This window comes from Eucalyptus grandis, chromosome 8 (assembly GCF_016545825.1).
Source record: "Eucalyptus grandis isolate ANBG69807.140 chromosome 8, ASM1654582v1, whole genome shotgun sequence".
Taxonomy (NCBI): domain Eukaryota; kingdom Viridiplantae; phylum Streptophyta; class Magnoliopsida; order Myrtales; family Myrtaceae; genus Eucalyptus; species Eucalyptus grandis.
In genome coordinates, this window is record NC_052619.1 from 40,913,318 (window position 1) to 40,940,758 (window position 27,441).

Genomic DNA, 27,441 nt, shown 5'->3' on the forward strand with positions numbered 1-27,441 from the left:
TATTCACTCAAGAAAACCTAAACGAGGTCGCTGTGAAAGCTGAGAAATTTTAGGACCCTCTCTCTCTCTCTCCACCTCCATAGAAAGAAAACGCAGAGCAGCAGGCAGAGCAAGAGAGACGAGCTAGGGATTCATGGCGACCGAGATCGAAGGAGCTCCCGCGACGGCGACGGCGGAGGCGGCGCCTGCGGCGGCCGCGAAGCAGCCGCACAAGCTGGAGAGGAAGTGGACCTTCTGGTTCGACAACCAATCGAAGCCCAAGCAAGGCGCCGCCTGGGGCACCTCTCTTCGCAAGGTCTACACTTTCGACACCGTCGAAGAGTTCTGGTGGTACGCTTCGATTCCGATCCCGATGTCCGTCCTTCTTCGCTCCCCTGTTCGTGTGTGCCCGTGGGCTCCTGCGCCGTTGATCTGCTGGATAGGCCGGCGCTTGCCGGATGAGTTTGTGCGTTCGTGCTGTTCTTAGGGCTTTATCGAGGTTTGCTTGTTGGGTACCCTTGGCGATGATGTGGGTGTCTAGCCTGATGATGTGGTTGATTGGGATTTTCTCGTTTTATTTCCTGTGAAATAGAAGAGGTAGTTTTGGATCTGGTGATGTGGGTTTTGCTGCTGGTGTGTAGTAAGTAATTGGGTGCCTTTGCGATTCGTGATCCGGTCGAGCTTCCTGATGACTGCGAACATGTGCTGATTGCACCGCTGAAAGGGCAAAAGATTAGTTCAGGAAAAGTCCTGGGTTGAGATGATGTAATGGTCTTAGCGTGTAACTGAAAGGGAAGGGCAAGAGAAGGAAACCTGGAGGAAATCCGAATCCTATGGGCTTGGTTTGGCTTAATTTTTTCAATATTATTAAGGTTTATGATATCCAATACGACAGGAAACCTGCAGGCTCGACTTCTGACTTGAATTGTCAACTTGAGGAAATTTGTTGAAAGATAAAGAATGGTACTTTCCACGTGCAAGAGTAGGATAATACTTATTCAAGCATGAGCTCAGCTTAAATAATGTGCTCACTGGAGAGCGGCTTTTCATTTGTTCTATTTGTTGAAATTGCTCTCTTCGGAGCTGAATATAATTGCTTTTTTCTCTGACCGTTGCTTTGGTATTGTCTAATACTGTCGTGTGATTCCTTTTAGCAGCTTTGGTATTGCTTTTTTCGTTGTTCCTTCGACCTATTGAATGGTTAACTATTTTCTTGCAGTTTGTATGATCAAATCTTTAAGCCAAGCAAGTTGCCTGCAAATGCTGATTTTCACTTATTTAAAGCCGGCGTTGAACCCAAATGGGAAGATCCCGAGTGTGCTAATGGAGGGAAGTGGACTGTTACCAGCAGCAGAAAGGCTACCCTTGATGCGATGTGGCTTGAAACTGTGAGAAGCTTAAAGTGACTTTCCTATTGATTCATTTTCTTTACCTTCTACACACCTGCGAATAATTCAGTGAATGGGGAAAAGGAACAACACATTTGGGTTACACATGTTCAATAGTCTTTTATAGTATATTTATACTAAAACTGGTAAATCTGTTGACCTTGGTAGATGATGGGTTTGATCGGAGAGCAATTCGATGAGGCAGATGACATCTGCGGGGTGGTTGCTAGTGTGCGCCAAAGAGGGACAAACTTGCTCTGTGGACAAAGACAGCTTCAAATGAGGCTTTACAGGTGCATAAATAAATTCAAGTAACCTATATGGGGCCTGCTGATTGATCAAATGTTTTGTTGAGATTCTCTCTAACCATGCTATGATAACTATGTGTTGAAGATCTCTCATTGATCTTTCCTTCCTGTCAATATGTACATATTTTTATAAGTGTTCATGTTATCATGTAGCTGATTGATTGTGTAGCTCGTCAGTTTTTTCAAAAGCGATCAGCATCTCCTTGTCTCTGCCAAGATTTTTCTTTCTGATGCTTAGAAGAAAAAGAAAATTACAAGCTCTTTCTGCATTAGAACTTTATGGCTCTATGGATTAGTTCATGTCACCGTCTCCTTGGCTTAGCCAATATTATCCTTTCTCACCCTTAGAAGAAAAAATAAAATATAAGAAGAAAATGAAAATTACAAGCTCATTTCTGTATTAGAACTTGATGTCTACACTGATTAGTTCATGTCTTATAAGGCTTAAGATCAGTTTAGACAGTTTGAAAGTCCCACTGCAGTTCTTTCCTGTAACTATTCCACCTACCTTCTTATCAAAAAAACCTAGAAAGGGAAAAGATGCTGGAATGTGAAGCTTCTTGACAGTGGTCATTCTATTTGGGTCTTGGCAAATGAACTCCTATGTCCAGCCAGATGATCACTTGTGCTTCTTGCCAAAACAACTTTCTTTAACAGTGATTATGATAGTTCAATGAGCATTAGATTTTCAAAATATCAAGTCCTGTTGATAAGCGCAGTCAAGCCATAGTGATGTCTTTGCTTACATGAGTTGATTTGCTGGCATTCCTCAATCTAAGTCAACATTGCAACATATGTGGCTGGTGAGGTGTAGATTTTAAAACTAGTCCTTTACAAGCAGCCGATGTGTGCCTGCTGTCCTTCTATGAGTTAAATCTGCTCAAGCCCCTGCACCATCAATGTTGTATGGTTCACAGTGATTATGCCAAGGCAATGCAATTTAAGTTATTTTTTTTGTCCTATGGACTTATAACTTGGATCTTGTTTCAATTGCCAAACCTGGGACCTGAAGCTGGTAAGTAGTTAGATCCACACTCCAAAGCCTAATTTCTGGGGATTTGTGAAGTATCTTTGCATGTAGCCATGCCTATTCCCAATTCGTCATCCACCTTGGATGATTCAATTGCTCAACATAAAATACTAACTGCATTGATCCCTTCTTATGTAGACGGGTATTGGTAGGAAGTGGAAGGAAATCATGGATGTCACTGACAAGATCACTTACAGCTTCCATGTAAGTCTTACCAAAGCGAGTTTGGTGTTGTTGTACATCATGTATCTTCCCTTCTTGACTGTCTTGTTTATTGCAGGATGACTCTAGAAGGGAAAAATCGGTCAGGGGACGTTACACTGCCTGAATGTCTGCTGCCAATTCTGTTGGTGTTACTTTCAGTGGCAGCTGCAGGACTTAATGAGAGTAATGCAATGTTATATTTATCGCATGGATGGTTTAGCAAGCTTGGCATGCTCTGGAGCACGCAAAACAAAAAGAAAAGGCTTCGTATGCTTTAGAGATGTTTTAACCCCTTCTGGGTTTGCAATTTTGTTTTACCTCCTGAAGCTGTTTCTCCATAATGTTTTGCTCGAGCTTATTAAGAAAAAAACATTAGAAATGCGTTTTGTTGTGAAGATTACACATGATGAGCAATATGAATTCATTTTCCTCCTTTTGCACTTAATCATGCATTGTCCAGCTTACCTTTCAGATCTATTGAAGTTTGTCATTATACCGTGGAGTTTGTGGAAACTCCTGCTTTTGTGATGCCTTTGCTTGATTATATTTCTTGCATGATGTTTAACCTCAAAGAACCTGTGCTACATCAACTTGAAGCTTTGATCTCGCTTCTCTGTTTTTTTGGGGTACTCTCCTGGCAAAAATGTGACGCATTCCTCTGTATTACGATTCCAAATGTTGATCTTCTTCCCCTTGTTGAGCTTAATGAGATTTAGAATGAAAATAATCTGATATTAGATGTGAGTGAAAAGGGGGTGCGTTTGCATTTCACTGAGACAATTTAAAGCATCTAGTGGTGTTCAAATCTGAAGGTTTATCGATGAAGTAGCAGGGAGTAGACCGGGATGTTGTGTAGCAAGGTCTGCCTTGAAATCATGATCTTCCATCCTTAAGATCTCTCACTAGATTATTAAGCCTGAAGGGGAAAAACTGCAATTAGCGAACATTTTGTTCTCAATAAACTAGAACTGTGTCAATTTTTTTTAACTCTTTTGGATTTCAGCATCTGTGTGATTGGTCCTGTCTATTGGCTTCTTGATAAAGATTGTGTTTGGCCTCAGTTTTCAGGACGCGGCAAAGAAAGATTAACATTCTATTAGCTAGGCAAGGTGATAAAACTGCGAGTCTCTGACTGGCTACTAGTTGTCTAGTTATTGGCCAGCAAAAATAGATAATGATCTATTTATCCACGACCCAATGAGTTTGTCTGATAAATGTCATGTCTACAACGCGAGTCTTCGGAAAATTCATTTCTAAAGGTTTTGGTGGAGCAAGAGAGCCCGAGATCTGTCGATATGCTCAGTAGAGGTGAGAGCATAGGGTTGATACGACTTGGAAATCGGCCTGGATCGTCCAGTTCCAAACTGGTTACCAAGAGAAGCGATTTGGTTCTCGGGTCTAACGTCCGACGCCGGCCTGGATCAAGTAGCGTTTTGGTCCGAGATCCAGAGCTGCTAACCGTAATTGAAGTTGAAGACACGCCTTAGGCTTCTATTTTGATATAGCCAATGTGGGTAGGCCAGGCCTGCCCACCATCTTCTACCGGGCGGGCTTGCGCACATTTGCCCGGGTACAGCGAATTTCGTTGGGAGCTTCCTGAGCCTGCCCCATGATCAAGTTTAGACTTTAATAACATAGAGGCGGGTCAGTATCTCTGTTATTAATGGTACATTTCTTCAATCGTGGTACAGTTAAAGAACAAGTCAGGCTTGTTAGCTGAAATAGCAAGGATCGATAAACTATAAGAACGAATCTTGCGTTTCAAACGGGTGCTTTTTGCAAAATGTTTCTTGTCTTTCTATACTGTATGCATGTCTCAATAACCTTACTTGACATCTCATCGTTATTCGCAATCGATCACTGTGCGTCCTGCACGATTAGGATCACTAATATAATGAGAAAATCAGTCAAGAATAGGAAAGGTACCAAGATGAAGCTACTGATTCGATTAGACAATATAGGTTGAGACTTGTCATTGCTTTTCTGTGCCGCAGGAAACTAGGGCATCACAAAACTCTAGCTTGAGGACAAGGCAAGGAATGAGGGTGCTTCTGGGGTCCGAGGAGGATCTGAAACTCGATTTCCAGATTTCCAAACCCTAAAAGAGCAACTTCAATTGATCGCGAGCACTTTTCTTTGAAGGCGAGTTCATTAAGCCATCGAGAAGCGATAGGTTACAACAACTAAGAACTGGATTTGACTATGAGGAAGCTCGTGAGGCAAAAGTATATGACTACATTACATGGAAACCCTAGCAACAAGCCAGTAGAAATTGTATGTGGGGGAGATCGGACATATATATATTTATATGCTAATTGGACCAAAACATTCTCGTCCCATGAAATAAACAAATGCACCGACGATCAAACTTGGATTCGTCCTAGGCAAGGAACCCCAGCTTTTCTCCGTTCTTCTTGGCTAATCGGATCAGCCCTTGTCTTTGCTTTGCATCCGCTCCAATCGACTTGCAGAATTCTGTGATCACCTGATTATATACAGAGTGTATGCTATGATCAGTTTTGATGTTATGTGTATGATAAATCAATTGGAGCATAACTCCTAAATTTTCGAATTGCGGAAAAACTGTAAAATGCAAGTGAATTGGTACCTCCTAATATCAAATTTTTTATTTTTTGGATGTCAACAGTCTGAAAATTGCTTAACCACACATTTTTCAGACAAATTATCCAACCCATCTGATTTTTTTCTCTCTTTTTTTGTAAACCACAACCTCATCTGTCAAAAAACAATATTTTCTTTAAATTCGAGGATAACATTGATTGATTTTCTCTCCTACTTCTTGCAAAGGTCACACAAATTTAATATTTAATATCTATTGGACCTATATAATTTTGAATCTCTATAATTTCATCTATCCCAATGCATACAAGAACTAGAATATCCATCCATTCTGAACCAACACCTCTCTATTTCATTCATTCATTCATCGATACCATTACTTGAGACAGATGCCACTCTGGTGAAACTATATACTAAAAGAACAAAATCAACTTGCACAAAAGCCAACGGATTTAATATATCGACAAACGTTAGGTATACGAAGACTGATTTATAAATGGTCATCCAGACGAGAATGCGTGCCCGTACCTGCGAGTGAAGAGCAATGGCTTTGCCGCGGAGCTGGTTGAAAGGCTTCTTCCCGATGAGGTTCCTGGTCACCACCACGATTGGCGCGAACAGCCCTTTACCTTCATTGACGTTCTTCATCATCGGTTGACACCTTACCGGCTTACTCGCTACCTTCACTCTCACTGCCGATTTCGCCATCAGAGCATGGTGGTCCTCGCCCATGGTCGAGCTCCCCCAGCTCCCGTGGAAAGAAGACCCGAACCCACCTTTCAAGTTCGCGGCGGAGATCGATGTTGCGGCCATGTCAACGACCGAAGCAACAACAAAAAGATCAAGAACCAACCAAGAAGCTCGAGCTGAAGCTCAAGCTCAAGCAGTAGGATCGACTTGGGGTTCTTCTGGTTCTGTGCAAGGTTGGGGTGAATGTGTGTGGTTTGAGTATTTTGCCTGGTGTTGTGCTCTGGGGAGGAGGTGATAATTTTGGGGTGTGGTGTGATGATGAGAGCCTCCCGTTTCTTTATTAGGGGGTCAGGGAGCATCAGGAGCCACACGTTCTGGTGACTTGGAGTTTCAGGAACCACGTATGTCACTTGTACACGGTCTCTCGTCTGCGTTAATTTTCTGTGGTCCCCTGATTTTTGGGGAAGAAAGAAAGAAGGATCTGAATCTGCAAGTCTAATGGCTCCATTCTCTCCAGGGGAGCATGGACCCACTCGGCCTCGCACGCCTTGGCAACTGTTCGGTGACAAGGAAACCCGTGTCCAGGTCGGGCTCGTCAGGGACCGGGTGAATCTCGATCGTTCGTTTCGCGAGTCATGAACCAGCTGCGGATGACTTAGTCCCCGGTGGCTCTCAAAGCACGTCGGATTAGGCAGTACAATGAAGAATTCCATCTGCATACAAGTATGCAAGCTCATTTCTACGGATTCTCAATCGCAAAATGGGAAATATATGGACACTTCAAGCTTGTTGTCGGGGCTACTGTATTTGATAAAATCTTGATATTCGACTAACTAAAGTTTAGCATGATAAACCTTACATCATTACTTGTTTGATGCGGTAGGTCTAGACAAGCGTTCTACGAAGCTCGAGAGTGTTCGAGATCGGAAATTTCTCGGGATGGGCTCGCATCACTTTCGTTGAACGGAACAAGGCCATGCGAAAAACGGTGACCGAATTGGACGGTGCAAATGAATTGGGAGACTCGGCTGGCTTTTTGACCAGGAATGTGTGTTGAAAGACAGCGGGGAAGGAAAGGGAGGGACGAACCCAGTTGGAGACTTCCATCTTCCCTTCTCGATTCAAAAGTTCGAACTATACAAAACACATGTGAATCGTCATGGGGTGTGGACTCCCAATTTCGCTGGTGGGTGGCTGAAAAGGACTCGTCCGGAGACAGTAGAGACCGACTGATGAAGAAGGAGATGGTGGAGTCTTGAACATCTGATGGTTCTGGTTTTTTGGACAGTTCGAGGAACAAAGTCAAGGGTTTGCTTCTTTTTCATCGGTGGAGAATTCAGAATGCCTTCCTACTACGTTGGAGAAACGTGACCTCGAAGTAGATGGTTTCGATTTGAATAACTAGTGAGAGAAGTAAGAAGTTTCTAATATTCATTGCTTGAATTGATTCCGTGATTCTTTTTCTGAGACCAATGTTAGGTATGCTATAACTATAAGTAGACATTTTATACTGAAAAATTACAAAAAAAAAAAAAAAAAAACCTTAATTTCATTGTATCGATTCTGGCTTTTCAATCAAGTGTCAATTGAGTTTAAAACTTTTGATGATTTGTCAAAGTAGTCAATTTAGCTAATTTTGATTGCAAATCGTTGGCATGGACAATTTCTTTAATTTTCTATTTTTTATATTTAATTTAATTTAATTTCTTTTCTTTCCCTTTTTCCCCCAACTGTGGACTAGTGAGGCTACTAATTGACCTTCTTTGGCTATAGGCAAAGTCTAGGCAAGGGCCTTCGCGCCCTTGTTGGCCATAGGTGAGGGTGTCGGGCCCTTGTCAAATCCAAGAGAGGTCAGCAACGCAAGGGTCCCAACCCTCTTCAAGATTTAGGCAAGGGCAGCAACATCGTCACCAACCACAAGTGAAAGTTGCAAGCCCCATGCCTATGGCTAACAAGGATGTCATGACTCTCACTTGGATTTGGGTGAGAGCCCAATGCCCTTGCTTGGGTCTTTGTGAGGGTACGAAGGCCCTTGCTCGTGGTGCTGGCCCAAAGTTATAAACAAAACAAAGAAAAAAAAAATATTTAAAAAAATATAAAAAATTTGTCAACGTTAACATCAACCATGTCATATATAGAATAACCAATATACATGTTAGTAATTTCTAACTAAAATTGACTAGAACTATAGGAAAATTATCCAAAAAGTTTTGAACCTATTGTATGGCAACTAATTCGATCCTAAAACTTTCGATTGTGGTAATTTAATTCTAAAACTTTCTACAACTTGCCAATTCAATCATAAACATTTCAATTGTGCTAATTTAATCCTAAACATTTTAACAATTTGCAAAACTAGTCATAAACCTTTTAACAAATTGCCAATTACTTGTTCTCGGCTAATTTTAATTGGATATAACTAATGTGGTGGTTTTAGTCAATGTCAATTTTCTTATATAGTATAGCCAGCACTAATTGGAATTTTTTTAAAGAAATTTTCTTATTAGTTTCCTCTTCATTTTTTCCCTATTTTTACAAAGGGCCACTAGCAACCTCTATCGGCCATTGAGCAAAGGTCGATGACCCCATAGGCCCTAGGTGAGGACCCACGGTAGGTGAGTGTTGTGGCCCTCATGGGCCATGGTGAAGGCGAGCGAGGGCTATGGCACCTTCATTTTGGCTTGTGATAGCCTAGGCGAGGGCTCATGATGCCTTGCTAGCCATAGCAAGGGCTCACCAAATCTGGCAAGGCAAAGGCATTGTGGCGCTCGTTTAGGTCCTCGCTAACCACAAAGAGGGTGGGAGAGGGCCGTAGCGAACTCATTGTGGCCCACAAGAGCTAGTGACACCCTTATTGGCCAAAGTGAGGGTTGGCAAGTCCTCTCTAGATTCAGCAAGGGCCATAACCTTCGCCCAAGCTAGTGGGGGCTTTGTAGCCCTCATGCACAGGCCGGTGGGGATAGCTAGTCCTTATCTAATGACCATGTCATGTCTCAAAAATGGTCTAACCTCACTAGTTGATCAAGGGCTTTTTTTTTTTTTTTTTTTTCATTTTTTAATTATTTCCTTTCATTTTTTTGTCATTTTCCTTTTTATTTTTTGTTTCAAAAAATTAAAAAGAAAAAAAGGCTAAAACATAAAAAAGTAAAGAAGAAGAAGAAGAAGAAGAAGAAAAATATACAAGCAAGAGGGCAAGGCTAACCTTCTCGCTTGGTTTTTTTTTTTTTTTTTTTAAGTTTTCAGTCTTTTTCCTTTTTTTTTTTATTTTGTCATCTTTATGAAAAAAAATAGAAAAAGGAAAAAATAAAGAAAAAAAGGAAAGAAAATAAAAAAAAAAAAAAATGTACAAAATGAAAATGCCTTTAATTAGCTGCTAAGGATTATCCATTGTTTAAAATTGACACAATCACTTCAGGTTGTTATCTCAAATAAGGTCTATTCTTAGCCCTTATTCAATTTATATTCTTATTTGATAAATTGATGATACTTCAAACCCTCAAGGTCTAATACTTTTGGATTGACACAATTAAAGGTTTATGACTGAATTGATCGCCGTACAATAGATTTATAACTTTTTGGATATTTTTCCTAAAGAACTACATTAGCAAATTATCAAAAAATTTAAGACTCAATTGATACAATTAAAATATTTAAAATTAAATTGGTACAAATGTAATAAATTTAAGATTTTTATATTATAATTTTATCCATTTTAAATGAGCAAACAGTACTTTCAATGCCCAATAACATAATGTCACATCATTAAATAAACTAAGTTCCTAGACTAGTCTTAGTGTTCATATAGGTTATTTCTCCTTTTTCTTTCGATGAACAAATAAATTTAACGGCTTTGATAAGAGAGACATGTTTCACCGATCCTGCTGAGTCAACTCACTTGCTCATTTCTGAAGCTTTTGTTATCCATCTCTTATCAAATTCCCAGTATTTCTTTTTGATAATTTAACGAAAGATCAATAAAGTCGTGTGACTCTTGGCTAGGGTCTAATCTTGGACACAACGTTTTCTTTCTTTTGCCGACAGACTTCAGTTGATAAGGTCAGTCCTTCACTCCATCCAGAGTTATTGGTCCAATGTTTTCTTTCTTCCTTGTTTGGTGCTTGATCACATAGAACAAATTTTGAGAGGCAATTTCTTTGGAAAGGCCCCACACTTGGCCAAGGGTGGGCAAAAGTTTCTTGGGAGGAAGTATGCCTCCCTAAGGCTGAAGGAGGATTGGGTATTCGCAGTTTGCGTGATTGCAATAAAGCTGCGATGCTCAAACATATTTGGATTCTTTTCACAGATAAAGAATTTTTATGGTTTATGTGGATCCACACGACCTTTTTAAAGAAAGATAATTTTTGGATCTCCTACATTCTGTCTGTATGCTCCTGGGCCTGGAAGAAGATCATGCATTTGAGGTGGGAGTTTCGATTATCCTTCCTATGGGAAGTTGGAGATGGCTCCTTGGTATCTTTATGGTTTGACCATTGACACCCGAGAGGCCCTTTAAACTTATTGGTATTGGACTCCTTCATTGATAGTTTGGGTTTCTCTAGGCATGCGACACTTGTGGATCTATTTTCCCCTTATGGTGGTGTGCTTAGGACCTTGTTGGAAGTTGGTGATTATTCTCTTCTGGTCCTCTCTACATCATCAGACAGGTTTACTTGGTGTGGAAGCTCTTCAAGTGCATTCACGATAGCCTCTGCATGGGATATGATTAGGAAGAAGAAGGATCGTGTTCCTTGGGCTTCACTCATCTATAATGATTCGATGGATCCAAGATTCCAATTCATTCTTTGGCTTATTATTCAGAATCGCTTACCCACCCAAGTTCTCCTTCTTTCCTATGGTAGAATAGATAGTGGGCTATGTGCTTTTTGCAATTCCAGATTAGATTCTATTGATCACTTGTTCTTTAATTGCCACATCTCGGCTAGTCTTGCATTTTTTTGGGCTGCCAGATGTAACTTACCTTGGAGAAATAGATCTTGGTCTAAGAACCTTACTTGGGCCTTGAAATTCCTACATGGCAAGGATTTCTTCCATTGCATAGCCCGTTTTTCTTTTGGTGCCATGTGCCACTTGATTGGGAAGAAGCGCAATAGTATTATCTTTCGGGGGGAGTCCTTGGAATTGTCGGCTTTGAAGAATCATCTCATTAAAGTAGTTAAGGACAAGGCACTTACCTTCAGCAATGTGCCGGACAACACTAGGAACAGGAGGCTCCAGCGATGTTGGGGGCTTGACTCTACCATCTTCAGTCCTCTCGATTAGTGCCGTCTTGCTTTCTACTTGTTGCTTTGTTTCTTGCTTTGGCTTGTTTTCTCGTGGTTGTTGCTCAATTTCCTGTTCCTTCGGGTGTCTCCTTTTACATCGGCTCTCTTTCACTCATTTGGTCTGTCATTTTGAGTGCATGTTATTAGTGCCGGTCTTTTTGTACAATTGGTTAAAGCTTTTTATATACTTTTACCTTTACCAAAAAATAAAAAATAAAAAAATAAAGTCGTGTGACTCTACCAACAATGATGTGGGGTTATGTTTGAGATAGTTGTGGACCGGGTCAATGAAGAAAAATGCCACAACACTATTTACCCATCATCTACCCTCCTATTGGAGGATCTTGAACTTTGATTGTTGAATATAAGCTCACATGGTGGTAAGGGACTCCATGAAATTAGAGCAATTGGAGGTCGTAAATGTTTTTCTAGGAGAAAAGTCACAACCACCGACAAATCCAATTCAGAAGTAGGGGATGGATTTTGCGTTGCGTGGAGTTTACTCACCGCAGTTGACGTAAGTAAGAACGATGCAAGTTCTCCATTATTCAATGGAACATTAAATCCACTCCCGAAGCAAGTTTCTCTACTTCTTCCTAATCATCGGTAAGCCACTTTGGACCAAAGTAAGCTTATAAGCCCATCAAAAGTGATCACCAATTTATGATTATGTTTGTTCAGATGGCCACTACTCATCATTATCGAAAGGGTTCATATCCAAACCCATTAAGATATCTGGTTATATCTTCATTTTTACTCAAAAGTTCGAACAAGTGAATTAGGGCACAACTGGTTATATTAACTTGTCAATATCTCATTAGTTATTTCACATGGAATTTCTTATAATCTCCATGCTGTGCTTTGCATGGCAACACTCATTCTGTAATCAAGATGAGCCGTTTCAATGCCAAGCTTGAGGTCGACTCGAAATCAAGCGACTCAATGTTGAGCAACCATCGATCCAAGCCAAAGCTATTCGCGGGTAGCTCGACTCAATTTTGCTCCTAGTCATACTTGGACGAGCCTGTGATGGCACACCAAATCCACGAACTGGTTGCTCTAGCACTGCACTCTCCTTCACTCATGATCTCTTTCGTTTGATCAAACCGTGATAGCCATGTGCTCCCGAAAACCACAATGGATCAAGAGATTTGGGATGCTCATGGGTGGAAAAAGGTAGGGAATTTGTTGAGAGTGCTGGGGGCAAAGGAGGGGGAGGGGGGGGTGGGTTTTGGTCGAAGGATTTAAATTTGATGTCATCTAACACACATTCTAGCCCTGCCTGTTTCCTATAAGAAAATGAACTTTAATAGATATTTATGATTTTCCCTGGAAATATTTTAAATATTTTCTTTGATTTTTATCTTCCTTGTGATGGTACACACATACATAGAAGATTCTCTATACATTCTTTTGGTCACGTATATTCTTGATCGATGTGTTAGTTAAATAGTAATCTAATAAAGATTATAGATAGGCTATGTATTTTTTTTAACAAAATGCATAAAAACATATAAGAATTTGACATTTTCTCTCTTTCACATATTTCTTATCTTGGTATTAGAGCTTCACTTATCTTGGTATTATAGCTTTTGAGTTACATAGGGTGCACATTGCATCATGTGCGCACTTGTTGCACATCTCTCATCTTATGTCCTTCTCTTTTTCAATAATTACTGACATCCATATCTCCCTATGTCGACCCTTAATATAGTTCGTCTAATGATCTAGTCCAATAAGCATATCAACTTGCTTTGATATCGCAAAGTCTACACATCAGTCATGATAGCCTCCTATGTTACGATTGCCTTCGCCTCCTGCAGGGAAGATGGCCCCTCGTCACGTAGCCTGTGCAGCGGTCATAGCAACATATAATATCCATTTAAGCAGCCAAGTCAACATTTGCCTAATCTCTCTTCAGCACATCGAACCGCTTCAGGAATACACCAGGTGTTTTTAGGATCTTTTATCAACAAGCAAGTTGACCTTTTCAATTTCACCTTGCATTTGAGAGGATATTAGAGATAATTGCGATAGGTTCTAGAGATATTTAATATATTTCCTTTAATTTTCCATACCTATTCTCCAATCTCTTTGTAATTGTGCATATCCTTGATTAATATACCTTATGTACTCTCCTATCAGAATACATCAAAATATATAAAAATTCCACATTTTCTCTCTTTTGCATATTTCTTATCTTGAACGTAGTCCGTATACAGAGGCCCTCAAACTGCCCCTTCCTTTTTAATCAAATTCAATTAATAATTTTGGGGCAAAATAACGTCATTTTGCATATTATTTTTTGTTCACTGGTTGTTTGTGTCATTATCTTTTTTTTGTTTTTCTTGAGGAGATGTTTTGTCTGAGTTTTTTTTTTTTGGTTAATACTCTACAAAACTCTAAATTAAACACTCGTGATAAATTTACCCAAAATTATTTTTTTTTTACCATTAAAATCCCAAAACTAATATACCTATGATAAATTTACCTGACTGACCATAAAAAACTCTAAACCGGTTATGACAAATTTACCCAAAACTAATTTAGTCGATCGTAAAAAACCCAAAACTTAATTTGTGACAAATATATCCTCCACTAAATTGGATTAATACCACAAAAAAAAATCATAAAAATTTTAAACTGTGATAAACGGAGTGTAAAATCTCAAATTAATATACCAAATAATCGCGTGTTATTGAACTTAATAATTTGACAATGAAATTTAACAAAACTAATATAGGGTAAATTTGTCACAAGTGTATTAGTTTGGGGTAAATTTGTCAAAATTATACTAGTTTAGAGTTTTTGGTAGTCATAACAATAATTTGAGGTAAATCTGTCACAAGTGTATTAAATTATGGTTTTTCAAGGTATTAATTTTTTTTTTTTTTTTTGGGTGTATTCATATATTATTTTTGTCTTTTGGCCATAACAACAACAAAAATCAAAGAACCTTCTCTTCCCAGGAGACGAACGCAACGGAGCCAGACGTCGTGCAGACTGCACACCTGCACCCCCAAACCCAAACCACTCCCAAAGAAAATTCCAACTGACGCCATCACCGTTCCCACCGCCCCGCATCAAGAGCCAGAACCGCCGCCGCCGCCGCCGACGACCGCCGGGTTACGATCGAGTGCAAAATGGCGTCCCTCGCCACCCACTTCTCCGCCTTCCTCTTCCTCTTCCCCGTCGGCCTCCGGCGCCTCCTCTGCTCCTACTCCCTCTACCTCAAGAGCCCCTCCTCCTACAGATCCAAGCCCTGGTACTTCGCGGATCCCAGGTGGAAGAACCTCGACCTCTACGCCCTCCTCCTCGCCCTCCCCATCGCCTCCTTCTCGGAGCTCTTCCTCTTCCTCACCTTCTCCGGCCACCCCACCTACCGCTTCGCCTTCTTCCAGCAGTCCGCCGCCGTCTTCCTCTTCTGGGCCCTCCTCGTCCTCGTGATCCTGAAGGAGTACGTCGACGGCGCCGCGGTGGGCGAAGGGTACGTGTTTGTCGTCGCGGGTGTCGCGTTCTTGGTGGAGTATTCGGTGATCGGGAAGGGGTTGGCGGTCTGGGCGCGCCCGTGTATGAGCTGTTGGGGAAATTGAGTCTGGTTTGTGCCGGTTCTTGCTTGTACTTGGGGGTGAGGCCCTCCGCGTTCTTTGCAGAGTACTTGTTGTCGTCTGGTCTGGTGCTCAAGGGGACTTGGGCTTTGCAAGCTGGGCTGAATTTGGGTACTGATATGTTTGCCTTAAAGGGGTGTCACAAGTTGAGGGTTTCGACGGGACAGTGGGATCTTGATGTGAAATGTGCTCTTGAGGAGGATAGTCTGCGGGGCGTTGCGCTGATGAATCTGTTGTTTATCGTGCATGCCATTGGGGTCGTCGTTGTCGGCTTCGGGCTGTTTGGGTTGTTGTCCTGTAATCGGAATTTGAGATTCGGCGATGCGAGTGGGCCGTTGCTGGCTCAGCTTGAATCGGAGAGCATGTTGATGCGGCCGGGACCTGAATTTGAGCTGGAATGAAGGTCACTGATAGTTGCTCCTTCATTTTGTAATTCTTCTCTTCATTTAGGTAGGCTACTCTTGCCTGTTCATGGTTGGCAATGAGCAACTGATTCTATTAAATCATTAATTTGTTTTGCTATGAATAGAGTTACTAGAAATTTTGCTCAAGTGACTTGTTGCCAACAAATGAAGACTCGTTTGTTCAAGTCTGACTGATTGCACCTTATAGAGGAAATAGGGAATCACAATTCGTGGCTACCACTTGCTCCATGGGACCATTACGCATATGGATCTTGTGGTTGATATGTAATGTTTATACTTCACTCATGTATATACCCTACATTAAAAGCTCTGCTGGTTTGTTCACACATCAATCGTGTGCCCTGCAACTAGGCAGAAAAATGGTTCCAAAAACGAGTACGAATATGAAGAATCAATCAGTTAGACAACCGGAGTAAGCCCTTTGGTTTGATTAGTACATTTCTGGTGTCTTCAGCGCTGCATTTGTGGCATCATCAATTATGCATCACCACCACGTACAGTTGCTAGTGTTACATTTGGGAGCAATCTAGTTCTTTAAAAGCTATTAAAGATCTACTAAAATTGGGTTTTATTGTGTCTCGTGGAAAGTTCTAGAAATTGTTTCCCAAACTTCATTATGAACTCTGTGGTAGAAGTTTCATGGCCACAGTGGGTTGACTCAACTGAAGCATTGATAAATCTTAAATGAGAGTTGATGAGATGCTTAAGATTTAAATGGAACATTTTTTTCTCATTGCACATGACACATTTGTTTAAAGGGTTGATGACAATAAGTCTAATGGCTGATTAATGCCAACCTTCCTAGAAACAGGAATGGTGATTCATCAGAAGAGCAATTAAGATTCTCTGATAATCTGATGTTTCGAAAACCAGTTGAAGGGGAAAGGCCTAACGGCAACTCTTTTTATGAAAGGCTATTTAGGACATACATATTGTATTGATTTTTTTTTTCAGAAGATCCTGGAGGACAAAGGTATAGTTTCATGCAGAATTGTTGTGAATGTTTAATTAGATGTACCGAATTTTGTGGATTACTATTTTGGTGTGATTAAGGTATAATCTGCAGCAGAAGGAAATATGGGATTTCAATTGTAGACTGTCAGGCTGAACCCATGAACTTGGATTCTGTAAATGATTGTATTGATTTTCTTGGTAAAGATTTTTTCTAGTTCATGATCTTAGAGTTTTGAGATACAAATCCATCTCCACTCAAGCACCCAACTGTCAAAGAAGGCAATTTGTTTGATCTGCATCAAGGACGCATTCTTACTATGGGTTTTTGGCCAAACCTCTCTCAACACATGCTGGTTCAGAGAAAGCGCCTTGTCATTATAGATTGAGTCAGACAACATGCCAATTTGAGCTGGAGAAAAGGTTGATGAACATAATGGTAGAATTACAATAAGGTTCCTCTCAACTGCTTATGTGACCTCTGTGATTTTTCTGTTGACCAGAAGTTTTAGATTACTAAGTATTTCCAGTGAAAGGAGTCAAGCCAATTTATGTCATTATAATGCTTGGACAACTTTAGCGAGGTGTGTTTGCTACCTATTGGACTGATGGCGATGGAGGTGGTCTCAGTCAGTCGTGCTTATGCCACAAATTGCTAGGCTGCTAGCTTTCCCTTTTGAATCCATTCTACATTGCTAGACTTCTACATTTTCATTAGGGAGTGACCAGGTTCTCTCGTGGCGAGTATGGTGGATTATCCACCATCATTTCGCTGCCCACCTCTGGAGTTCTCTTACTGTTACATTGTCAAATTTACTTTACAAGGAGAGCAGTCGCTTGCTCCTTCCAAGCTTTCAGTTGGCTAGACCTACCTTCCTGGTTCTTGCTCATCATTATTCAGAAAATGAGACACTTGAAGTAGTATGGTTCTTCTTGCATTCATTTGCCGAACATTTCTTCATTGCTGTAAATTAGGGGCCTTTGAGAGGATTCATGGGTCAATTAGCTTGACTTTTCCACGCTTTTGACTTATGAAATAGTCAGCTAGATGTGGTTATAATTTGATTTCTAAATATTTATTTTTTAGAGTTGAATGAAGTTAACAATCAATCCAGGTTTGCCGTCTTTTTCGTCATACTCTTTTTCTGAGGTTGTTGGTTCTTGCTCATCATTATTCAGAAAATGAGACACGTGAAGTAGTATTGTTCTTCTTGCATTCATTTGCCGAACATTTCTTCATTGCTGTAAATTAGGGGCCTTGAGAGGATTCGTGGGTCAATTAGCTTGACTTTTCCACGCTTTTGACTTATGAAATAGTCAGCTAGATGTGGTTATAATTTGATTTCTAAATATTTATTTTTTAGAGTTGAATGAAGTTAACAATCAATCCAGGTTTGCTGTCTTTTTCATCATACTCTTTTTCTGAGGTTGTTTCTGGTGTTTTATTTTTATGGTGAAGTGTCGTTGTTATCACCCTCTCTACCTAAGCTGGCTTTTTATACCACAATATTTTGAGTGTCAGACGGTCATATTGGAAAGAAGAGTAGTTGTTGGAAACAACTGATCGGAACTTTTGATTTTGATTATGCCAAGCTTTTGTTTTTCGAAAGTATGGACTCCAGTCTATCAGATGATTCTGTCAATAGCCCAATTTGAGACTAGCGTTTCAATGATTATCTCTTGATTTTATGGTCACTGGCTGCTGCTGCAAGAATTGAGTTTCCCTTTAGTCGACCTTTATCCGTACGCAACTCGCTTATTTACACATTTGCAATTTTCTCTGCCTTCCAGCATCTTCAAGATATTTTTGCTCTGATAATGTCTGCAATCTCTAACGAAGCAATTTCCACATGTTAAAATTTAAGCTCCACTCGAGTAGCCCTGCCTTTTAAGCAACAGTACGATGTACCATGATCGGCTAGCTGTCCGGATAGATGAATAAGAGAAAAAGTAAGGACTGTGCAACAATTTGTTTGGACCCTAGACGACATCCTAACATTCCTAACATATGTTGGCGGGTCTCACTTGGAATCTATCGAATTCAAAGATCCTAATAGTTAAGATCAATGTGCATGCATACCACAAATTTCGATAACTGACGGGACAATAATTTATGATAAAAAGATAAGTTCGATTTCATGCAAATGGGTGAATTTGGGCCGATTATTTTCAACCCGACCCAATCGATTGACGGGTCTAATAGATGCACCTTATGAGAGAATTCACGCCATGCTAGATATTCCAAGTCTCTCCGCGGTCTCTACTTTAACGATATTAACTAACGTCACCAGCGCGAACATTATGGGAGAAAGTTAGCTTGCGACGGGGCCCCGCAGGCCACGAAGACCGAAGACCAATTTATGTTCACGTGTCCTCCACCAACCCGAACTCCATATTTTATTTCATTTCCCATTTCCTCAGCTTCGCTTTTCGTCATCATAAATGCGCATATTCGTCCCCTCGTTTCCCCATCATTTGGATCGAATGCAGGAGCATACCGCTTCCAAGTCGAGGCTCCATAACGATCTTGCATTTGTTCCTTTCTGGGTTCTTGGGTTTTAGCTGTTTTCGTCCGTGCCGGAGGGCAATCTTTCATATCCCAAGTTCGAGATTAGCATTCGTTTCTTAGATCAACTCGATCTGAAGTTGCAAATTTGGGGGCTTTCCGTTTCTGTCGGCGTTTCCGGCGCCTGGGGATTGTTGGGTCGTTGCCCATTTCGGTTTTTTTCTTCGGCGATTAGCTCAAGGGGTCGGGTCAAGAAGCGGGCGTTGACTTCCGTCTTTGCGTGCTTTGGGTTTATAGTTTTTAACGCCTCCCTCCAAAATGATCGCCATGTTTTGGATTGGGGGTGTCGGTTCTTTGTGATCGCGTGATTCGTAAGCAATTTGGGCAAATGGGTTTTCCTTTCAACCTGAAGACCTGGCATATCTTGTCTTTGCTTACGGTTTTTTAAAGTGGGTTTTGACTCGGCATCAGAAGAAATTTTGGTGGTCCTGTTGTAATTAGCGGTGTAACTGTTGATGGGTGAGATCGCTAAGGAAGCAAATGGCTACCATGAGAAGCCTGTGAAGCCTGTGAGTGATGTAGACTCTGGACAGGATAAGGGTCATGGCGATGTAGAAGAGGACAGTGAGGTGAAGTCGTTGTTGCCGCCGAGACGTGGTGGCATGATTAGAAGCTCCGAGAAGACTAGGAGGAAGGTGCAGTGGAATGACAGCAACGGCAACAGTCTCACCGAGGTGTTGGAGTTTCAACCGAGGTATGACACATTAGTAGTATGTTAAATGTTTGATTGTGCTCTTAAAAGTCTGTAAGCTGTCATGTTTGTGATTATAAGTTTTATTCTGGAGGGTTAATGTTGCGTTTTCTAGGATGAACTGCCTCAATCTTATTAAAGCTTAGACACTATTGTTGTAATTGTGGTTCTTCAAATTGTGGTGGGTGGCTATTAAGGGCAGGATTTATGGTTCTTATTATCTTCTTAGGTGAGAAAACAGAGAAAATAGTTGTTATGATCTTACAATAGGTGTGGAGGGTGCTGACTGGTTAGTACTGGTCTTGTATCCGGCCTTACTAGGGATGATGTAGCTAAGAAAGCTTAGTAAAGTGACTTTTGAGGTTTTCTTGCAACTATAAACAGAAGTTATGTGATGTGATATTCTAATACCGGCGCTGGTGCTTGGTTCTGAGTACAGTCTAAAAGTGTGAAAGAAAGAGGATTTTGACCTTTGATGGCAGTCTCCATTGGTGAAGGAGAAAAGTTCCTCTTAATATCGTTTTTCCCTTTGATATTTCAGTTTGCCAAAGGTTGGAAATGAATAGTTGTAATACCATTAGTTCAGTATGCCATGGCAAGTTAATATTTGCTGTCGTAACTACAATTTGACTTCATGCTTGCAATGGTTTCATATTAGTCATTGAGAACGGGAAGTACCTAACTGTTGTTTGTTTGTCTATACTTAATATTACTGGTGAACACAGTATAAGCGAAAGCTCAATGGGTTAAGAGGATCCATGTGGTCGCCTCCACTTAGAGGGGAAATGCTTGGTAAGGTGGTGTAATCTAAATTGTTATAATTAATAAACTAACTTGTTTGAGCAACTAGAGCTTTAGTGATGCTTAACTGAAGCAAGGTCAGTCAAGATTTTTCCATTATTGCACTACATAATTTGTTTCTCTCTTCACCCGTTTAATAGTTTCGTAATACATTTGCAGTTTATGCTTTCCCATGTCTGGAACTTGTCAGCTTATCTATTAAACAATAGTTTTGAAATCCAATAAAATTGAGAAGCCATATATCTAGGGCTAGTCAAGGATTGGCCGAAGCTTGACTCTCTTTTAGACATTGTGACCATATGATTGGGCCGTCTTCTGTGACAATGGCCAGTTGCTCTGTGACAATGGCCAGTTGCTTGTAAGAAGGTTTTTAGCTTTTTCCACTGAAATAGATCAATGGAACTCTTTTTCATGGTCTACAGTGGAAAGGTCGATGCTAGACATGCTTTCTAGCAGTCTCTACTTTTCCCTTACAATTTTCATTAGATTTGGATTCTTACTGTTAAAACATTGACCTTTCTTGATTATTGAAAACTGCACCAGAGAATTCGCAGATTACGATATTTGAGGAGAAAGAAGGCCTTAAATTGCATAATTTATCTTGTTAAGACCTCCTTATCAGTCTTTTTGTCCTTGTTAAATGAATGTTGACAGTAAGGTCTGTTATTTTAATGCCAACCTAGGAGGTATTTAGAGGCTTCTAGTTATGTTGGTTGAGGGTTGATTTGCGTCATCACTTCGAATATATCAGGATTCTCCATGTACCTGGGAAGATTTAATATTCAAACCTGCAAAGACATAGTGGAGAATTTTTTTGTTGAAATCTATGGCCGAGAGTAGATGATGATGAGATTGACCTAGCTCTCATAAAAATAAAGCAGACATTAAGCAATGCGTGAACCCTTTTGGACCATAATCAATATCTCCTTAAGTATGGCCACAAACAAAATTGAGTGCCTACACTTGGATGAAAGCATGACATAATGGAATGGGGAATGTGATGACTTTTTAAGTAAGGGGAGGGAAGATAGTGATTCTACAAGTGCCAAATGACAAATGGTTATATCTGATCCTTCACGTTGCATATGGTTGGTTTGATGTTCATGATCACACAGATCTGTTGCTTTAATTTTGAAAGGATGTGCCTTCTCACTGGTCCACTGGTCAGCTCTTGTTCTGGACTGCCATATATGTTCTGCGATGTCAATTTGCTTTCTTTTCATGTTTAATTTATTGGAAGGTGTGACCCTCACAGGTTTAATGATCTTTCTGAATTCGTGCTTGTAATACTAATCTTGTAAAGCTGTAACGAAATTGTTGCTGGCAGCAAGTTATACGTGAAACATGTGGATTGTCCTTGCACTCTTCATATGACTAAATTGAAAAGCATTAGTGAAGTTCAAATGTGATATACATGTATATATCCCAGATAGAAAAGGGTAAAGGCAAGGGATTATAGACAATGGATATGAAAAATTTAGGAAAGCCTATCCTTATGTTACTAACGAGAGAGTAGTAGGTCTTCATATTGACCATAGGCCCATAAATATCCCTTGAAAATCAAAAACCAACTAATGATGAACCAAATATAGTGAAGAAAAAAGACAATTGTCACTTTTCTGGATGTCCCAGCTTAATTTGGCTTCTGCATTCGGTGAATAAGAGACATGGAATTTGATGGCCAGAGACTCATCTTCTCCTAAGAAAAAGTCAACACAGTTTGATTTGTCTGTGAAAAAGTTGCTGCAATAGTAGTGTATGGTGGGTTGGGTGTCTATTAGGAATCCATTGTCATTAAATTTGTCTGCACAAGTTGCTGTACTTCTTATTTCCTAATATCTTCCTGCCAGCAGAAAAGTGGTGATACATGTTCCATCTCTAATCGGTCATCGTTTTCTTAAATAAACTAATCTGTCTGAGGATGAGTGCATCCTTTCAACTGCATATAACCTGAAGCAAACTTGGCGAACAGATCACCAGATTCCTCCCTTCAATCTCTTTGCTTTTGAATATGCTTCCTTGCCTTTGAGTTTGAGTATACATCTGAGTTCTGTCCATATATGATGCATAGGCACCTTTATGCCAATTAAGCAGAAAATAGATTAGTTCTTTTTTTTTTTGGTACTTCATCTTTCTCCAGATGTTACGTGACTTTTATTGCTTTTTCCCTGATTTTGATGCCTTGTGATAAGCATTGCCTTGTTGGTCCTGCAGTGAGCCAAGCGACAGTGACGATGATGATAATGATTCTTGCGTATGTACCATAATGTAGAAGCGTATTACTCTTGCTCACCACACATGACAGATTGGCCATGTCAACACCATCACTTATTGTCAAGGATGATTGTGTGGTTCGGGAATGGCAAGCAATGAATATTGCCTCCACCAAGATTGTTTTCTGCGACATCATGAGTCTTCTGGTGACTACGGCTACGAAAAAGAGGAAGAGTAGTGCTTTTCCTCACATGAGGAAATAAGGTGTTGGGTTCATCTTGATAGCCTAGGATGCAAAATACTATGTATAAAATACATTACAAGTGAATTCATACCGCATTCGCTCGAGTATGAGTCTAATTGAACGCTGAGATTACCATGCAGGAGGATTCTCAATGGTAAGAAAGACGCAATACTGAGTTTATGACCATGTCGCCACCCATTATTTTTGCTTAATACATAAATACATATATATACATATACATGTGTGTGTGGCTGTCTCTCTCTCTCTCTCTCTCTCTCTCTCTCTCTCTCGATCTGTTTTGCTGTGTGGTGTAATTCATCAAAGTTATGGAAGCATGGTGTACTTCAACATACTCTTTGTTAGCATTATAGTTCTTCAGGCTGGAATCCAGAATCAACATGTGATATTTACTAATCACTCACGAATGTTTCTAGCAAGTAAAACCTTACGAACCCATATTAATGTTAAATGATTTTCTGTTTTAAAATTTACTAAACATATTAGAATTCATTTACATTTAAAAGAAAATTAACAACCCTTTATAATGATCACCAAACTCTCAAAAAGTATGCTGGATAAGACCGCTCATCTAAACAAAATAGGAAAAAGAATTAGCCCATTTAACATTCATGGGAAGGCGGCTCCTCGGTGATAAACGTGATCCTCGTGATCCTTGAGATTACTTTAGGTGGAAGATTACTTTAGGCGGAAGATGATGTGATTTGAACATATTATATCCAAATCAAGAATTCTTAGCAGGCATAAGATTCCATCAATTAATAGGTGGTATCTTAGTAAGTGCGCGGACACGCGCGTGTATACACACACACACACACACACACATATATATATATATATATATATATATATATATATATATATATTCTTATATGAATATAATTTCTGTGTGGTGAGTAATTAAAAATTTGTCAACTTCCCAAAGTCATGAGTAACTTTATAATTATCACATTATAGTTAGTATTTTGTTAAACGTGGTCAGTACTTTTTCCACACAGAAAATTAAGTTGTCAACTTCTTTTTTATAAGTAAAAGGGCGAAGAGGGGGCAATCGGTGCTACGGGCCCATTATGGACGTCAATGTAAGGGTCTTATATCTATTTTGCAAATTTGATTTGAACCTTTGCAACAGTAACAAACCACTTGCGATCCGAGAGTTTAAAGTTGGTGAGCATGTTTCCATAACCTCATGAAGTAATTAGCAACTAGGAAGTCTCACCATACGAGGTATGCCACCGCTAAGCAATGTAACATGAGTCATTTAGATATTCGCTCATGATGTGAATCGAATTTATGATATCGTAGAAGACAAGTAACCTTTAATTATTAGGGCAACCACCTTGGTGGTATAAAATAGAATAGTAGGTTTTCACATTGTTTAATAGCTTCTTCTATAACAAAAGCAAGTAGTACTAATTCTGTCAATCATTAGCAACTTTTCAAGGTGAAATGTCGATTTCGGAGTTGGAGAGTAATTATTATTATTATTATTTTTTATAGTCCATTATAAAAGTTTAAACCCAATGCTCGAGTAGAGTTAGTACATGTTGAGCAACTTCTTAAGACGAAAAGCGAATATTCTGAAATTAGTTGCTACTAAGTTTTCTTGAAAATTACTTCTTTCTGTTGAAATTTATTTTCAAGGTAGGGACACCGTGTTCCCAGTTATATTGTGTTTGTCTAATCGTACGGTTCTCCTTCTTTTCTTCTAAAATGAACGGTCCTGATGGCCCCAAGTACACAAATCCGTGCGAGAGTCCTATGCTAGTTGAAGCATATAGAGCCTCTTGAAACGGATACCTTCATTTGAACAAATATCAAGCACTGTATAATCCAAAGAGCTACCAACCGTGGTCATTGTTCTTTTTGGTTTCTGGCTTACATTCGAGTGTCATGGACTAATCTCAAATTTGTATCTGCCGAAGTCCTTTTTTCCGGAGCACCTCAGGAATGAGTGAAGCATAAAATCCTCGCTTTTGGGTTCATCTCGAGAGAATGTTTTTGAGTTTGGTAATTAGAATAGGCCTTGAGTGAGGAATGATCAGAACTCAATACTTTGTTTGAGATGCTTGACGTGGAACAATGGCATTGATTCTGAAGTACGACAGTCGTCCTTTCATTCTATTAATGGAGATATTAGGAGAATAAAACATGGATCTCAAATGTGTGTGATTTTGCAGAAATTTCGTTGCCTGAACTGGGTTCTATATTCATTTCGGTTCTTCAGTTCAGATGTAAACAGATGAACTATGATGCTGAGAATATTGGTGTCATGTTGAAATTCGTAGTCAACCCTCTTGGCAGTTCAAGACAATCAAACAAGATATGATCATCACCAACAAAATAACAACAACCAGAAGTAGTCAAGCACCCCCCCAAATACCCTAAGGCGAAAAAAGACCAATTCTCTCTCACAAACAAGAAGCAGAGAGCAGATAAACAATCGTTGCCTTTTAAGAGGCAAAGAATATGACTCAAAACACACAAAATATCGGATGATGGCATGTATGTGACTGAAGGTTACTGTCTTTATCCAGGATGATGGATGAAAATCCTAAACACAATGTTGTCAAATTGTATTGCCATGTGCAATTGCTTTATTACAGAAGACCGGTGTTTCATCAGCTGTTTCCTTGTTATTCCTTAGATTCCCATGAAGTTCATCCCGATCCCATCTGTTGATGAATGAAGTCAGCTTGATGAAACATGCTTTTGCTTCGATCAAACGGTCTTGAACAAGACGGCGCTGCTCTTACTAACAGGTGCATTCTTGGACGGAACAGCGTTGGACGAGACCAACCAGTTTGAAAGGCTCGTGTTCACCGTGCCAAGAGGTTTAGATTTAGAAGCAACTGGATTAGATCCCAAAGAGGAAGCTGAGGGACTAAAGCTAGCATTCGGTGAAAATGGCGCGCTAGATTGTTTCTCCAATGCTACATTCTCCTTGAGCTGGTGCTTAACCTGCATCGCATTCGCCTTGATTCTTTCCACTGCACAAGATTTTCGACTGGGTTTAGTACAGAATCAACGTACTGAGTCCTACATCGAGCATTTTCACTTGTGTTCAGAGTTTTCGTTTCTAGGACACTCATGGAATGATGGGATGATATCGGGGTTTCAGTCTTGTCCAAATCTGACCGCCACAGAGATACTTGCTCTTTCATACTCGAAGACACTGGGGAATTGAATTGCAGGGGAATATGCTTCTGGCTCATTCCAGAATCCTGCATATTGCCGTAGAAGTCAATATCCTCGTCACTGCCTATATCATCATCCTCATCTTCGAGTTCGAAATCGCTGTCATCGTCGAGCAACTCATCTTCCTCATCAGAGCAGTCCCTGCAGTTCTGATACCTATGGTTCTCTGAATAGCGAGCACCTGTCGAAGCGATTGAACCCTCGTCGAGTAGCGTCGGGGACGGATCTAGCCGGGATGTTTCATCATCGGGTCTTCTCTTATCTCCCTCTTTATCGCTATCCGAGAAATAAGGATCCGCATTCGGGATAGGCTCATAGGTCTGGACATTCAAGTTGAACCGGACTTTCTTTCGGGTCTTCGCACTAGATTGTTTCTTGCTATGTAAAACCAAAAGCATATGCAAAACCATAAGCACCATCCTAACGAATCAGTAATTCAAGCAACCTTTGCTAGAGAGATTCGACTAACCTCAAGGAAGAAGTCGAGGTGCTGGAGTCCTGACCGATTTCCAGATCTAGTTGGGACGAGTTATCGAGAGGCTCATACTTCCCATGGCCAACCTGCAAACAACCCAAAAAACACATCAGTCACGAAACAGAGGAAGGTCAAAATGGGAAGCTCTGGAATTAACGAAAAAAGGGTCTTATGTACTTGGTCTCCAGGATGGATCGGCTTTCTTCTGCGCCTCCGCTTCTTGGAGAGCCCGAAACACGCAAGAAAGCACCCCATCAAACGGCAGAAGCTCAGTCTCACAAAGGGAGGGAGTGTCTTCCTCAAGGCTTGAAGATCTTCATGGAAGAGGAGAAGTTCGCCTCAAATGAAGAGAGCCCATCAAGGAACAGAGGCAGACAGAGAGGTCGAGAGAGACTGCGTGCGTTCTGCGGTGCGTGACGGGCATTTGATGAGAGAGAGAGAGAGAGAGAGAGGGTTTGAAATCTGGGGGGGGCGGCTCCAAGGCGTTTGAAAAAAGGGAACGTTGGAGTCTCATAATGAAGGGAGAAGAGAGAGAGCTGGGTGTGGTGGGCGCTCGAGGCTTTTTTATTTAATGAAGGAGACGAGACAAATCCAGCTTTTGTCTGTCTGACAGCTTGGCGGCTTGCTTTTTTGCTACTGGTTACATCCTCTCTTTTCGCCCATGGAACTTTTTTCTTCCTTCCAAAATGAATATATATTTTCCTAGGACAAAAAAAAAATCCTTACTTCCGGATGCATTATATTTAGACTTTATGCACAACTAGACAACGTGAGATATCTGAAAAGGAG

General features: G+C 40.4%; 5 protein-coding genes across 5 annotated transcripts; 3 read left to right on the forward strand and 2 right to left on the reverse strand.

The window, feature by feature from the left end:
• The first annotated feature begins 44 nt into the window (after positions 1-44).
• LOC104414438 (eukaryotic translation initiation factor) lies at positions 45-3,354 on the forward strand. Its single transcript, XM_010025558.3, is given in 6 exon segments — positions 45-330; positions 1,199-1,367; positions 1,536-1,608; positions 1,611-1,660; positions 2,844-2,909; positions 2,986-3,354. Coding segments are annotated over 6 exon segments (603 nt in total). The 5' UTR covers positions 45-133; the 3' UTR covers positions 3,034-3,354.
• A 1,685-nt stretch (positions 3,355-5,039) lies between these two features.
• Positions 5,040-6,510, reverse strand: LOC104414439 (protein PROTON GRADIENT REGULATION 5, chloroplastic). The gene is made up of 2 exons (XM_010025559.3): positions 6,018-6,510; positions 5,040-5,394 (listed from the first exon to the last, which is right to left on the reverse strand). The coding sequence occupies exons 1-2, from the start codon at positions 6,300-6,302 to the stop codon at positions 5,290-5,292; spliced, it is 390 nt and encodes a 129-aa protein (XP_010023861.1). The 5' UTR covers positions 6,303-6,510; the 3' UTR covers positions 5,040-5,289.
• An 8,094-nt stretch (positions 6,511-14,604) lies between these two features.
• LOC120287230 lies at positions 14,605-15,470 on the forward strand. Its single transcript, XM_039299958.1, has 2 exons — positions 14,605-15,015; positions 15,147-15,470. The coding sequence occupies exons 1-2, from the start codon at positions 14,605-14,607 to the stop codon at positions 15,468-15,470; spliced, it is 735 nt and encodes a 244-aa protein (XP_039155892.1).
• A 3,361-nt stretch (positions 15,471-18,831) lies between these two features.
• On the forward strand, positions 18,832-23,159 carry LOC120286661. The gene is made up of 2 exons (XM_039299035.1): positions 18,832-19,705; positions 22,718-23,159. The coding sequence occupies exons 1-2, from the start codon at positions 19,467-19,469 to the stop codon at positions 22,773-22,775; spliced, it is 297 nt and encodes a 98-aa protein (XP_039154969.1). The 5' UTR covers positions 18,832-19,466; the 3' UTR covers positions 22,776-23,159.
• A 2,070-nt stretch (positions 23,160-25,229) lies between these two features.
• On the reverse strand, positions 25,230-27,157 carry LOC104414441. The gene is given in 4 exon segments (XM_010025562.3): positions 25,230-25,963; positions 25,966-26,555; positions 26,647-26,738; positions 26,830-27,157. Coding segments are annotated over 4 exon segments (1,023 nt in total). The 5' UTR covers positions 26,908-27,157; the 3' UTR covers positions 25,230-25,700.
• Positions 27,158-27,441: the final 284 nt, after the last annotated feature.

Coding starts and splice junctions, on each gene's coding strand:
- LOC104414439 (XM_010025559.3), bottom strand. CDS start 6,302: ATGGCCGCAACATCGATCTCCGCCGCGAACTTGAAAGGTGGGTTCGGG. Junction 5,395..6,017: donor CCATTGCTCTTCACTCGCAG/GTACGGGCACGC, acceptor GTATATAATCAG/GTGATCACAGAATTCTGCAA.
- LOC120287230 (XM_039299958.1), top strand. CDS start 14,605: ATGGCGTCCCTCGCCACCCACTTCTCCGCCTTCCTCTTCCTCTTCCCC. Junction 15,016..15,146: donor TGATCGGGAAGGGGTTGGCG/GTCTGGGCGCGC, acceptor CTGGTGCTCAAG/GGGACTTGGGCTTTGCAAGC.
- LOC120286661 (XM_039299035.1), top strand. CDS start 19,467: ATGGGTGAGATCGCTAAGGAAGCAAATGGCTACCATGAGAAGCCTGTG. Junction 19,706..22,717: donor GTGTTGGAGTTTCAACCGAG/GTATGACACATT, acceptor TTGGTCCTGCAG/TGAGCCAAGCGACAGTGACG.